The 14571-nt window shown below is 37.7% G+C and overlaps 1 protein-coding gene across 1 annotated transcript; it reads left to right on the top strand.

Moving 5' to 3' along the window:
- Nucleotides 535-14332, top strand: LOC109237356 (tubulin-folding cofactor D). Its single transcript, XM_019403688.1, has 17 exons — nucleotides 535-820; nucleotides 1144-1691; nucleotides 2426-2528; nucleotides 3083-3259; nucleotides 4299-4487; nucleotides 5831-5947; nucleotides 6130-6234; nucleotides 7327-7497; nucleotides 7571-7786; nucleotides 8484-8682; nucleotides 10906-11111; nucleotides 11191-11415; nucleotides 11506-12072; nucleotides 12158-12418; nucleotides 13151-13195; nucleotides 13402-13587; nucleotides 13700-14332. Exons 1-17 carry the CDS (start codon nucleotides 635-637, stop codon nucleotides 13985-13987), a joined length of 3789 nt encoding a protein of 1262 aa, XP_019259233.1. The 5' UTR covers nucleotides 535-634; the 3' UTR covers nucleotides 13988-14332.

Raw genomic sequence — 14571 nt, 5'->3', positions numbered from 1 at the left:
TTGCTGCTCTCTTTTCCTTTGCTTTGTATTACTGAAATTTGGACATAATTGCGTTTGATGTAGAAGAACTGTAGAAGATTTAGTCGTTTTTGATTTGTGAATCGTAGAAGAATAATCAATTCGTTTTTGAATTGTAGAAGAATAATTGCGTTTAATGTAGAGACACTAAATTTGAAACGAAACTGATGAAGAAGATTAATGTGCGTGATTTGCGTTTGGAAGATTTGGAAGAATATTTAAACCCCCAATTTTAGCGCCTAAATAAGGAAGTCTACAGCTACAATGATTCCTTATTTAATGCATGGTCTATATTTTGTAGAAATACAATTAGCATGAAGGGTAATATGCAAACTATGAATATATTTGGTAATATAGTTTCCTATATGGTATAGGAGCGAAAATTTCCCTTTTTGAATTTCACCCTAAAATTTTAGAGCCAAAATTATGGGCTGGACAGCAATTCAATTTGGGCCGTCTAAGAAGTTTGACCCATCAGCTTACTCCGACGCTAATAATTGCTTTCAAACAGATGAAGTAATCTCTCAGTCCGGCAAATACCAAATACCAGAGGCAAAATCAAATCAAATTAATCAGCGTCTCTGTTGGGTTAGGGAAGTAGAAGAAAGGCTCAAAGATGGAGGAAAATTTGAAAATGGAGGCAGTAAGCAAAGTTGAATTAGACGATGAACACGATTCTAAAGAGAGCGTTGTGCAGAGATATTTCCTTCAGGAATGGAAGCTTGTCAAATCACTCCTCGACGATATTATTTCCAATGGCCGTGTCTCCGACATCTCTTCTGTGCACAAGATCCGATCTATCGTACTCTCTCTCTCTCTCTCTCTCTCTCTCTCTCTCTCTCTCTCTCTCTCTCTCTCTCTCTCTCTCTCTCTCTCATGTCTTTCCTCTGCATAACTATTAGCTCAATGCTATATTTGTAATTGAATATACCAGTAAAATATAACTTTGGTGAGTAAATTTCTGATGATGCCAAAGCCCAAAAACCTTAATAGTGTACTTGAATTTTGCTTTAAAAACATCAATTCCTTATAACTAGTGGAAGTTTAACAATAGTTACTCCATCTTTTTTTCTTTGGGTAATACATTAATTCTTTGTTTGACTATTAAACATATATGATTTGCAGATGGACAAATATCAGGAGCAAGGTCAATTACTTGAGCCTTACCTCGAGAGTATGGTTTCACCTCTCATGTCCATTGTCCGTTCAAAAGCTGTCGAACTGGGTGCTGCCCCGGAAGAAATTCTTGAAGTAATCAAGCCTATATGTATTATTATCTATTCTCTGGTGACGGTTTGTGGCTACAAGGGTGTTGTCAAGTTCTTCCCTCATCAGGTCTCTCACCTGGAGCTTGCAGTATCTCTCCTGGAGAAATGCCATAATACACAAGCTGTAACATCATTAAGACAAGAAAGTACTGGAGAGATGGAGGCTAAATGCGTGATGCTATTATGGCTTTATATTCTTGTATTGATCCCGTTTGATATATCTTCTGTGGATACTAGTGTTGCAGATAATAACTACACTGGAAGTGATGAGCCACCTCCACTTGTACTAAGAATCTTAGAATTCTCTAAAGACTACCTTTCAAGTGCAGGTCCTATGCGAACCATGGCTGGATTGCTGCTTTCAAGGCTTCTAACACGCCCCGATATGACAAAGGCTTTTACCAGGTCCGACTGCCAAATCTTTTCCATTTATAACACGATGATTTGAAGCCAAGTATATTAAATTAACCCCCCCCCCCCCCCCCAACACACACACACACACGAACAAAGGAAAAAAGAAAACATAAAAGTAGATGAATGCTCTGGTCATTCTCGTGCATGCACAGTTATGTTGGTTAATGCAAACGAAGAGACACGTGCTAGAGTAGCATTTACTGCATTTCACTTTGCTTGTTACGTGACACATGCAGTTCACTGCTATGGCCTATGCCTGATCAGCAAATGAAATGCATGTCCTTATGAATGCAAATTGTCATAGGTGCCTGCTAAGCATTCTGTTTCATTTTTCTCTATATTGAACATGAATATTATTTCTTTGAACAACACAAGAATAAAAATCTTTTAAGATTGAAGATCGGAGAAAAGTAAGGATGTTGATTTTTTTGTGCCTCCTTATGGAATTTTCTTAATAACCGAGAGTTCCCCTGTGAGTTATCTCATAGCTGGCCCAAAGGCCTGAAACTCGGGGAAGTATGAGCCTGCCTGTCCTGATCCCCCTTAAATATCAGCCTTCGTGTCAGTGTCAGGGTTCAACTTGAGATGTGCGCCCAATCCACACATTCCTTGCTATATTCTTACCATTCAACCAAAGCCCTTGATGACCTCCTTAGGGAATTATTTAAGTGTTTCAAAGTTCTTTAGCCATATTCATATTTGGTTTCCTGCAATTTTGTTTTCAGCTTTGTGGATTGGACACATGAAGTTATGACGTGTCTTTCAAATGATGTTGTCAATCATTTCCAGTTATTGGGTGCAGTTGAAGCACTATCTGCTATTTTCAAGGTTCGCCTTTTGTTCTTTGTGTCCTCTTTTGAAATACTTTGTTTTTTATGTATGATTGCTAGAAATTTGCAAGTATACGTTCCTACTTTAGAACGTATACATTCCTCTGATGGTCAAATTCGAATAAACTGCATTCATCTTTCATGCCTTGCCCTTCAGACCATGAAATCCTTATAGGTGCTCTTCCAGGAGAAATTTCTTTTGAGAATTTTCCGAGACAGAGAGTGTATTGACAGTCAGTTTTTTAAAGAAATGGACAGGGTTGGAACATTCAATTTGGATTTTATCAAGTAAATGCCTGGTTTAAGTTTCAGTAACTTTCAGATATATCTTCTGGTGTCATGATTAGAGACCTTTTGTTGAATGGAAAAGACAGAGCAATCATCAGATGCAGTCTAACATCTTTAATAATGGATCATTTTGGCTGTACTCACTATGGAGTGGTACAATTGTTCAACATGTTATGTAACCCGTTATATTTGGTAATCTTGCAGTCTTGTTCAATATGAGTATTTTTAATTTTTTATGCACAGTATTGTTTCCTCTAAGTGCAGAATGGAAGCCCTAAAATGCTGCTCAGTGTGGTTCCTGGTGTTTGGAATGACACATCAGCGCTGCTAAAGTCCAACACTGCATCTCGGAGTCCTTTACTTCGCAAGTACCTTGTGAAGCTAACTCAAAGGATTGGGATGATCTGTCTCCCTCCACGTTATCCAGCATGGCGATATGTGGTTAGATAGCTAATCATGCAAAATATGTAGCTTGAGTGTTTCTTTCAAGTTATAAATTGATGGTTGCTCTGCTTGAATATTTTTTTGTGCATTTAAATAGCAACTGCGTTCAGGATCATCATTGGGAACAAGTTGTCCTACTTTCTAATAGAAAAATGCTGATGATTTATAGGGAATAAGGAGATTAGGGTCTTTGTAGTTATCCGTCAGGAGCGTCCTTTTTTCTTTATGTTTCCCTGCTGATCTTTATTTGATTTTGAACATTGTCCTCCTTTCTTGATCTTCTATATCCTTGTCAACATTTCTCTTTCATTTGACACACAAAAAAAAGAAAAAGAATACAGTGGTCTGATGTCTACCAAAGTTAAGACCTATTTCTCAGCTCCTTGTGATGACCAGCCACGTCATCATGCCACATAGGCGCCATTTGGCATATATTAATGCCATTTGGAAGCTTACATAAGAGGAAGGCTAGCATTTGTGAGAAGATTCTAGAGAAGTATGGACATTTCCTTAGGAAGAACCTAGATCCTTATGGATTTGCTAGGAAAGTCTTTGGAATCTTCTAGGCTTGTAGTGAATTCTAGAGAAAGCCCTTATCTTGTAAATATTAAGGACTTGTGTAATAATTAATATTTACACACTAGCCCCTAGGAGACTAGTATATAAAGGGGGGCCATTCATTTGTAATTCATCAAGCAAACAATTCAAGTTCTCTTTAATACAAAGCTTCCTTAGCAATTCTCTTGTGTTCTTTCTAGCATTCCCTTAGCGATCTTGAGTGTAGTAAGGCTGACTTGGCATAGCAAGAACGTGAGCAAGATGTGCAAGATCGTGAGCGAGTTGTCAAGTGCCACACGTGTACTTAGTTAATTACTAAGGACGTGACATCCTTCTCTCTATTCGATAGCTGGATATTCGTCTTTGTTTCTCATTCTTGCACATTTTGGTATTCCACTGGAAATACTTCTGTACTGATCTACTTGCCATGGAATGTGGAAAGAAATAGTTGGTGATATTACTTGCTTTTTTCATGTAGGGAAGAACCAGCACACTTGGAGGGAATATTACTGCCAATGGAATCAAAAAGGACCAATTCAATGACGCTAGAAACAATGATCCTTCATACTTCTATCAAGACTCAAATTGTCAGGAAGAAGAAGATATAGATGTCCCTGATATAGTAGAAGAGATTATTGAATTACTGCTGTCAGGATTGCGTGACACGGTATGTCTAAAGGGTGAGCTTCCATTATGTACTGATCTGGCTGTCCTCGTAAATCTTTACCTTTTACAAATTCAAGTTGATAGCAGTTTTCCTGGGATGTCTTTTCTTAAAAAGTAAATCCTCCTTCACTTCCTCCTCATTGAGTATGAAGTCCACGATTCTTTCGTTGAAGTTTGATAAGTGTAAGTTGAATATTCACGTAAGTTCTTCTCTCTATTTTTGAGCTGTTGCATTTGAAAACTTGATATCTTGATGCTAAGGTTGTGTCTCGGTGTGTGAAGGGAGGGGGGTTTCGGCTTGTCAAAAGTGTCAGTTGCTTATGTCTTTTAGGTAGGGGTGTGCATTCGAATCGATTTATCGATAAATCAAATCGATTATTTGTTATAGGTTTATCGATATCGGTTTATCGATTTTTCGATTTCGAATTCGATTTCGAAATTTTCCTTATCGAGTTATCGATTTCGATTTCGATTTTGTCCTCTTCGGTTTATCGGTTTATCGATAAACCGATAAGAAATACTAAAAAAATTTAGTTTTTTTTTCTAATTTTTTTTAATTATTATTATTATTATTATTATTTTTTACCCTTATTCTATAATATCCTTTCCTTTACCCTAAGTCCCTAACCCTATAATTTCATCTACCACATTTTAAGGAATGATCATACTTAAAGCTCAAGGGAATGAAGTTCAAATTAATGAAAAATAGAATTAGCCGTGATGATGTATTTTTTTTTTATACCGTTGGAGTGTTGGTGACATACATTTGATCCCTTACTTTAGTTTCGTTGCATGTGCTTGTTGACACAATTTTTATGTTATAAACGGTGTTCGTCTTATTTTAGCTTCTTTTGGTCCATATAAGTTAGGCGTGTTTATAGCGATATACTTTCCGTGGAATCCCGCACTTATTGGTGTAATCGATAACCGAATCGATAAGCCCCAAAAATCGATAAATCGAAATCGAAAAAATCGAAATCTTATTGAAACGTTAACGATAAGCATATGTACAAATCGATAATCGATAAGTAATTATTGATAAGGATCAAAATCGAATCGATAAATCGAATGCACACCCCTACTTTTAGGAGCTTTTAGTGTCACTCACATTGTGGAACAGACACTGGAACATATATTTACCTCTTTTCAGGCCAATCGATCTCATTTTGCATTCATCTGTAGTTACTATTTTAAAAACAGGTATATGTATCCTCATGCAAGCAAAATTTGATTCCTTTTTCAACATATTACTGCTGCAGGACGTCCTTTTATTTAACACATTTTCACTATTTATTATTTTCATTGCAACTTTCTCATCTTAGAGATCTTATAATGGTACTACAGGACACCGTTGTGCGTTGGTCTGCTGCAAAAGGTATTGGCCGTGTTACTTCACGGTTAACTTACTTGCTTTCAGATGAAGTCCTTTCATCTGTTCTGGAGCTCTTTTCGCCTAGCGAGGTGTGTTGCCCAGTTGTTTCTTGACAGTTGATCTTCTATTATCTTATGAGATAGCCACTATATCCGCATACAGAATATTGATTAAGGAGATACATCCGGCGATGCTAATAGTTCCTCTTGCACTTCATGTTTCTTTTTTGTTCGTTCGGATTGGATCATAATTATGTATTCTACTGTTGCAGGGAGATGGTTCATGGCATGGTGGTTGTTTGGCGCTGGCTGAATTGGCACGTAGAGGATTGCTGTTACCTGTTAGTTTTCACAAAGTTGTGCCTGTTGTTATAAAGGTTATCTTTACTGAACGTCCTACTTTTATTCTTAGTACTTTTGATCTCTCCTTAACTCCATATATGTAGAACTTTGTAATGAGCTATTTATTTTCTCCAAAAAGTATGAAGTTGCTAGTGATACGCAGCTTGCTTCGTCGTTTTCAATCTTTCTCCCTCTTTCCGTGCCTTCAAGTAAAACTTATTGGTTAAGAAAGCAGGCAACTCATAGTCGACTTGCTCCACTCCATTTTGCTGGATTGCTGCTCTAGTTCTCTCTGGCAACTCTATAGGTCGCTCGGGATTCTGTAGTAACACACTTTAGTATTCAAGGAAAACACTATACCAAGAATCCCTTATCATATTTGTTGCTTCAACTTCTGTTGCAGAAAACATTTTTTTATTAAAAAGGTGGGGGTCCAGTACAGCTTGCATGCACCTCGACTACTCCACGTCCACCGAATACCTGCTAGGCTGCTACCTCCCACCACCACGACTACCGGGTAACCATCTACCAATGCCTAGGCAGACCGATTGGGGTTTTCCCGCTGCTGGGATTTAAAAAGCAGACATTCTTTCTTCTTGCAGAAATACAACAGATAAGACCTGCTGCCTACTTTCATACACGAGAGAGAGGAAAGGGCCTTTGTTTACCCATGAAGAGTTTGGTGGCTGAAAACTGTAGGCAACCAGAACCACAGATTCCCATAGGACTCATATGTGCTGACTGCTGTGTGCTTATGGATCCAATTTAACTTATTTTTTTTAGATGTCATTATTGTACTTGCATGTGTTTTTCTGTGTCTCGAGTTGCGTACTTATGCACATACACTTTTCGCCTTCAAATCACACGTCTTTTAGATTTTCTATATTATCATCCAATCCTAGCTTCCAGAACACAAATCATGCTCTTTTGATGTTTACCAATGAGTATGCACGGGTAACGATATATTCTTGGTTTGGTTTGAATGAGTTACTGAAACATATCCAATCCAGACTACCTGGTTCAGGATAATGGATTGCACTTGTCTCGGATTATCCACTCACTAAACTCTTGGCTCGTTGAAGCTGGATTGTGTCCCCTTAATAACGAGGGAAAGTTTGTTTTGGCAGGCATTACATTATGACATTCGAAGGGGTCCACATAGCATTGGATCTCATGTACGTGATGCTGCTGCTTACGTTTGTTGGGCATTTGGCCGTGCATATTACCATGCAGATATGAAAAGCGTACTTGAACAGCTTGCTCCACACCTTCTCACTGTGGCATGCTATGACCGTGAGGTACCAAAAACACACCCGGTCAAGGTGCTTCTTCTTCCAATTGAAATGATGAAACATTGGTATTATTTCCCAGGTTAATTGTAGAAGAGCAGCAGCTGCTGCTTTTCAAGAGAATGTTGGACGACAAGGAAATTTTCCTTATGGTATCGATATAGTGAATGCAGCTGATTTCTTTGCGCTTTCGTCACGTATAAACTCCTATCTTCATGTTGCTGTCTACATTGCTCAATATGATGGCTATCTTTATCCTTTTGTTGATGAGCTTCTGAACAGCAAGATCTGCCACTGGGTATGTTTATATTTGCTTGGTTCCTTGCTTCAACTCATAGAAAGCACTTCTTTTGTAAAATATTTATTGGTTTGCTTGAGTGTGGTATGGGAAGATGCATAATACAAATTAACCAAAGATATGGTTGCATATAGCTGCTTCCTCACCAATGTTTCTATTAGTGGTCTTAGCAAAAAGAGTACTGTTACAAGTTTGGTCACAGCTTGGAACTGAAATAGGATAGAAGGAATATGAATAGAATTATGATGGGAATTTGTGTACAAATATCATTTTCTGGTTTAATTGTTTTATGTTTGAGAACATAATTTTTCACTCCGGATTCCTTAGAAAAGGATGTCTGACGTGTCAACGAAATTACAGTGCTCAGAAAAGATAGTTGACAGAGAAGGTTGTTTTAAGGATCTTTTGGATTGGGAAAATTAAGGTGTTGCCTTAATTAAAGCAAACTACTGGGTCGTTTAGCACAAATGTGTAATTCATCCTCTTTCTGTAATTTCTCTAGTTTCCTCCTCCAATTTAACTTAAGACATGCATCCATAGCAGTCTAAATCTGAGAACTCAGACCCCTGCTAATATCGTACCAGCTGGCCAATGTACTTAACTTCTTTGTTTGTGCATTAATTACTTCATTTGCTTGCACTTATTAGTTATATTATTGGTGGGTTCTGTTAATTTGTTACCTATTGTTGGAATATAGGACAAAAGTTTGAGAGAGCTTGCTGCAAATGCCCTTTCTTCTCTTGCTAAGTATGATCCTGGACATTTTGCTAGTACTGTTGTGGGAAAATTATTGCCTTGCACATTGTCTTCTGATTTGTGCATGCGTCATGGTGCAACTTTAGCTATTGGGGAAGTTATATTGGCTCTTCATGAGTGTGACTATGTTCTTTCCCCAGGTTGGTATCTCCTTTTCAACTTCAAACTCTTAGTATTTGACTGAGGTCAAAGATCAAGCTGGTTCTTACTGGTTTCAAAATTAGGTCTTCAATGCATTTTTTTTCTTTAGCTCTTCATTCATGAATTTTAGCTTTCCTTGTTCTCTCTTGATGAGTTATACAGTTCTGCATTTTACCGGAAAGCAAGATTTGCTCATAAATCATTATTGAAAGTCTAGAACTATACTGCATTAGAAAGTAAATTAAGTTTAAAAAGAGAAACAATTACTACGTGTGCTAATTTTTGCACGTATATTCCACATACTTTTGGTGTTATATGTCCATACTTGTAGGGGAAATGTTTTTTCCCCACTGTTCTTTTGTGAAATGTGACGAGCGCAAAACACGACACAAAATTATTGCTCGCTAGTCAAAGATAATATAGTTTAATTATCGTCTCCACAGGGATTGGATTTAAACAGTGTTCGAATAATCTTCAATTAACACTTGATTTAATGATTATCAACTTCGATTAACTACTAAACATTAATCAATTAACAATTGATCACAAAAGATAGCAGATGAGCAACAAAGAAATATCAATGAGAGAAATAATGGTAATTGACTAGACGTGTGCAAGATAATTGACTCGGGATCCAATTCTTGAGTTAGTTCACTGTATAATACTGTTGATTCCCACGAATTCATCAGATAATTAGATTACACTTGAAGTTAATGTTCCTCTTTCAATTAAACGTTAATTTCAATAATTAATCCAATTGAAGCACGGTAAACAATTGCAACGAATAAAATGATGGTTATGGTCTAGAGGGTAACTTCTCACGAAGATTTCCCTATTTTCTAGTTCGATTAACAATTCAAGAGGCTCTTTCGATCACCTATTTGAATCACGAATTTAAACTAGAGCATAAGATGTAAAGAAATTCAATATCAAGCTCCTCTTTCGATTAAGCAAGATAAGAAATGACTTCACAATATCAAGAATCAAATCCCTTCAAAAATGTGTTTCCGGTGTATCCGGGCAAAGTTACCCTCTTTGAGCCGAAATAGGATTAACTGGGCGAAAAATTGCACAGGCGCGCCGCACTGGGCGACGCGCTGTGCGTCACATTAGTGGGGATTTCCAGAAACTTGGAAATTTTCACTCTACTGCTGTTTTCTCTTGCCGCGTCGCACCACTGTATTGTTTCTGCTGCCTTACGCTATTGCTTTTGCAATTTTAAATCCAAAGCTCAATTCTTTGTGATTCTTGCCTAACTCTCACTTATCTCATTCCTTTTCTAATTCTTTGTGTTTGTCTTCTTTAGCTTCTGTCTCTTGCAAGATGATTTTTCCATTAGCAGGTCTCATTAGTCACCTTGGATTGCACAAGGTGCTAAGCACTATTTCATCTCTTTGTTATTATTTTCTTCTTTTTTCTATGCATACTCAGTTTTTGACCTCCGAATTCGATCCCAGCTTAACCTTTGGACTTCTACTCAGACTTCAAAGTCCCAGTATATTCATTTTAGCTCTAAAAATACGCCTTAGCTCGGAAGCACAACCTACACAACAGAAATCACGTTATGAGTATAAATTATCCATATTTGAGCTCAGACACAATTAAAGTTTAGTGAATAACAGGTGTAATGTAGCCAAAAATTTGTATGTCTAGCCTACCATCAAAATGAAATCATGAATTCAAAGTGGACTATTTGGGGCTAATTTCTTGTCATAGCTGTTTGCTCCCTATTAATGTTTTTTTTTGTCGACCCATTTTTCCTATATCCCAATTGAATATTCTGGGGTTATCAGAAGAATATTATGGGGGGTGGTAGCTACTTTTGTTAAGTGTGATTGTAGAGAAGCGAGCTATTGTCTTCATTAAGTGTAAATGTGGGGCACAGTATACTTCTGTATTATGTAATACCCAGAAATGACACACAATAATTAAAGAGCAACGGAAGTATTCTTGCTCAGTTTTTAGAAAAGTGGATTATTGCGGGAAAGCCAAGATGACAATGAATTTGGAAGGGGGATCACATTCTAAGACATGCAGTTCTCTTTTTTCATAGTTTTACATATAAAATCACCACATGGGTGTCTTTTAAAATTTTGAATTACCACGAGTCCTTTTCAAATTGCTGAAGAGAAAATCAGCTGGTCAAGGGTTATGACACCGTCTATTTCTGTGTTTTTCATGTATAGCTAATTGTGTGATCTCTCTCGATCTTTTTGTTACAGATCTGCAGAATCAAGCTGCTGGTGTGGTTCCAGCAATTGAGAAAGCACGGCTATATCGTGGAAAGGGTGGAGAAATAATGCGTTCTGCTGTTTCCCGTTTCATTGAGTGCATTTCTTTAGCTTGTGTCCAATTGACAGATAAAATAAAGCGGAGTCTGCTTGATACACTCCATGAGAATTTGAGACATCCTAATTCCCAGATACAGGTTAATCTTGTGACTTTGTCAGTTTCCTGTTGATTAGCTTCCTTTGAGTGAATTGCCTGATTCACTAGTGTGTTTGTAGGGGGCTGCGGTTGCAGCCTTGAAAAGCTTCTTTCCTGCTTACCTTGTGGCTTCGGAAAGTAAAGGCATCAATACCATTACATCAAGATACCTTGAGCAATTGACTGATCCTAATGTGGCTGCTAGACGAGGATCTTCACTTGCGCTTGGTGTTTTGCCATATAAGTTTCTAGCTAAAGGATGGAAGGAAATACTTCGGAAGCTTTGTGCTGCTTGTGAAATTGAGGTAAAGAAGTGCCTCTTCTGTTTTGTCTATTGCTGATGAGGAACTAAGCTGCACATTATCTTGAATGATTAAACACTTTATACTGTATAGGCTAAACCTGAAGACAGAGATGCTGAAGCACGAGTAAATTCTGCCAAAGCACTTGTATCAGTGTGTGAAATTTTGACCGAGTCAGAAGAATATTCTCATCTATTCTCTGCAGAAGAATACAGATCTCTGTATGTTTTTATTAAGAATGAGGTTATGCAGACTCTATTTAAAGCTTTGGACGATTACTCTGTAGATAACAGAGGTGACATTGGTTCTTGGGTTCGTGAAGCTGCCATAGATGGCCTTGAGAGATGCACATACATTCTATGCAAGAGAGAACTCAAGGGCTTCTCAAGCAAGTCGGAGAAAATGGAACTTGGATCTGTTTCTCAATTTGATGAGAAAGATAGTGCTAACCAGATGAAATTTCTCTTTGATGAAGATGTGGCAACCTGTTTAGTTGGAGGCATTGTTAAGCAAGCAGTGGAGAGGATGGATAAATTAAGAGAGTTAGCTGCAAAGGCTCTTCGAAGAATTTTGCATAATAAATCAAATTTTGTACCATTTATACCTTATCGAGAGAGACTAGAACAGATTGTTCCTGACGACGCAGATCTGAAATGGGGGGTAGGTCAAACTTTGCTGGCCTTTCTGTTTTGGTTGCTATAAATTTTGTTATCTGACAAAGAAGCCTTTCTGTGTGATCCTGCAGGTACCTACTTACTCATTTCCTCGTTTTCTTCAGTTGCTTGGTATCAGTTGCTATAGCAAATATGTGATATCGGGGTTGGTTATTTCCATCGGTGGCTTGCAAGATTCATTGACAAAGGCATCAGTCAGTGCTTTGCTTGAATTTCTTCAGTCAACAGATGAAAATGTAAATGGTTCTAGAGAGTACAATCTTTCTAATGACATTCTTTGGGTTCTTCAAACGTACAAAAATTGTGACAGAGTCATAGCACCCACTTTGAAGGTAAATTCAATTTCAAGTTTTATTACTGCAAAAGATGATTGTCGACCCTTTCCTTAAATTGTAGATCACAATGTGTTCATCTTTCTAGAATTCTCTTGTTATGATTTATGCAAGCAATTGTTTCTTCTTCTTTTTTTGGCATAGGCAGTAGGCTATAGACGTAATCATAAAATTTTATTTTGCAGAAATCTGGAGAATTTACATTTTTGTCTGTCTATGCAGTATCCTGGACATTTCTTTTTATTGGTTGAAACCTGAGGTAGGTTCAACACGCTGAAAATCAGGCTTTGAGCAGAATTAATGGCTCGATTTGCTTAGAGAGAGAGGGACTTAGAGTGAGAATATATAGTAAGAAGGTAATTGAGAAAACAAACTTACCAAAGTTAGGCTCTAATAACATGTTAAGAAACTGGACCTTGGGCCTAACTCAATCACAAGAAGAGCCATATGAGAAGTACTACATATACGTCTAAGCTATGCAGCATTCAAACACCACCGTGCATGTCTAGGACTGGACGATTGGAGCGAAGAGTAACAAAACATCTGTGGCCCAACATTAGGAATGGCTTTGGTTCTAATACCATGTCAAATAAAATGAGCTTCCAACCCAAAACTTCAAGGCAATGGATGGAATAACTCAGGATAATGCTAAACCAATTTGGAAGCTCTTATGCAACAATGTGGAACATGTTATCTGACACTGATGTGTTTACCTTTTTTGTTTTGTTTCAGACAATTGAGATCCTATTCAGCAAAAAGGTATTCTTAAACATAGAGGTTAGTCTACTTTCCACTAGGTGTTTTCTTTTTATTTTAAATATCCAGTATTTCATGTAGCTGGTATCTTCCATTTGCTCTGGTGTATACTGCATTTATTCTGCACAAACCAAGTTATGCTTATCGCTGTTTGCTTGGGACTGTACGGATGATGTGCCTATACTCATCTCTCTCTCTTTCTCTATCTCACCCATATCTTTTAACAGGCCCAGACTGCAGTATTTTGTGCCGGTGTTTTAGAAGCTCTTAGTATAGAGTTGAAAGGATCAAAAGATTTCTATAAGCTGTATGCTGGAATTGAGATACTTGGATATATTTCATCAGTATCAGAGCCCATCAATATCCAGGCATTCTGTCATTTACTAACTTTCCTCACCCACCGATTTCCAAAGGTAGCACAAAGCAGCTGCATAGTGAAACTTAAGATTGGTGAATAGATAAATTAAGAACATGCCACAATGAACTGAACGTCTTCTCAACAATTGTTTTCAACTATTTTTGCAGATAAGAAAAGCCAGTGCTGAGCAAGTTTATTTAGTGCTCCAACAAAATGGGACTCTTGTACCAGAAGACAAACTAGAGAAAGCACTTGAGATTATCTCCGAAACTTGCTGGGACGGTGATTTTGCAGAAGCAAAACAGAAGAGATTAGAGTTCTGCACGACGTGCAACCTAGATGTTGGGACACTTTCGAAAATAAATGTTGGAACACCCCACAAATTTGTTGAACAGGGACTCACCAGTGATGAAAATGCATCATACTCTTCACTTGTTGGATCAGCTGGGTTTTAGTTTCCTTGTTTTACATTTCGAGAAAGAGTGCCTCCTATGGTAATGGTTCAAAAGTGGAAAATTGTAAAGCAGGACTAAATGCTTGTCAGATGCGTTTAAGAATCAGAACCTTGCGCTATCAGAGAGTTGGTCGTTACTGCTCCGGTTTTGTTTCCTCTATTTGGTTGAGTATTTCAAACAGCACTGTCGGCAAACGTAGAGTTCGTCTGAGGGTGGTTTGTAACATTACTGCAAATTGCGAAATTGTTCGCTAAATAGGTAATATGGTAATTGCTGTTTTTTCAAGTATGCTGTATTCCTCTCACTCGGGTGTGCAAGTGCAATTCATTTGGATTGTCAAGGTGAGATTGATCTTCCGAGTGTTCAAAATTTCCAAAGTCCACTGTTTCACAACGAACGAAATCCCGTTTCTGTTATTATTACAAAATGTAAAATAAAAAACGTTGAAAAATCACCTAATCTGGAAGAAAGAGTTTCAGCGGCGATCTGATCATGGAATAATTACAGTTGAGTGATTAACATCGAGCCGCTATATGCTATTGTATTAAAAATCAGACTTTTCGGAAGAGGTGGAAGGGTAGGGG

This window comes from Nicotiana attenuata, chromosome 1 (assembly GCF_001879085.1).
Source record: "Nicotiana attenuata strain UT chromosome 1, NIATTr2, whole genome shotgun sequence".
Taxonomy (NCBI): Eukaryota; Viridiplantae; Streptophyta; class Magnoliopsida; order Solanales; family Solanaceae; genus Nicotiana; species Nicotiana attenuata.
The sequence above is the reverse complement of the archived record's forward strand: the minus strand, read 5'-3'. Positions and strand labels throughout refer to the sequence as shown.

Excerpts from the sequence above, each read along its gene's own strand:
- LOC109237356 (XM_019403688.1), top strand. The coding sequence starts at position 635 with ATGGAGGAAAATTTGAAAATGGAGGCAGTAAGCAAAGTTGAATTAGAC. Across the intron at positions 821-1,143 it reads TGCACAAGATCCGATCTATC|ATGGACAAATATCAGGAGCA; the intron begins GTACTCTCTCTC and ends TATGATTTGCAG. Across the intron at positions 13,196-13,401 it reads AGGTATTCTTAAACATAGAG|GCCCAGACTGCAGTATTTTG; the intron begins GTTAGTCTACTT and ends ATCTTTTAACAG.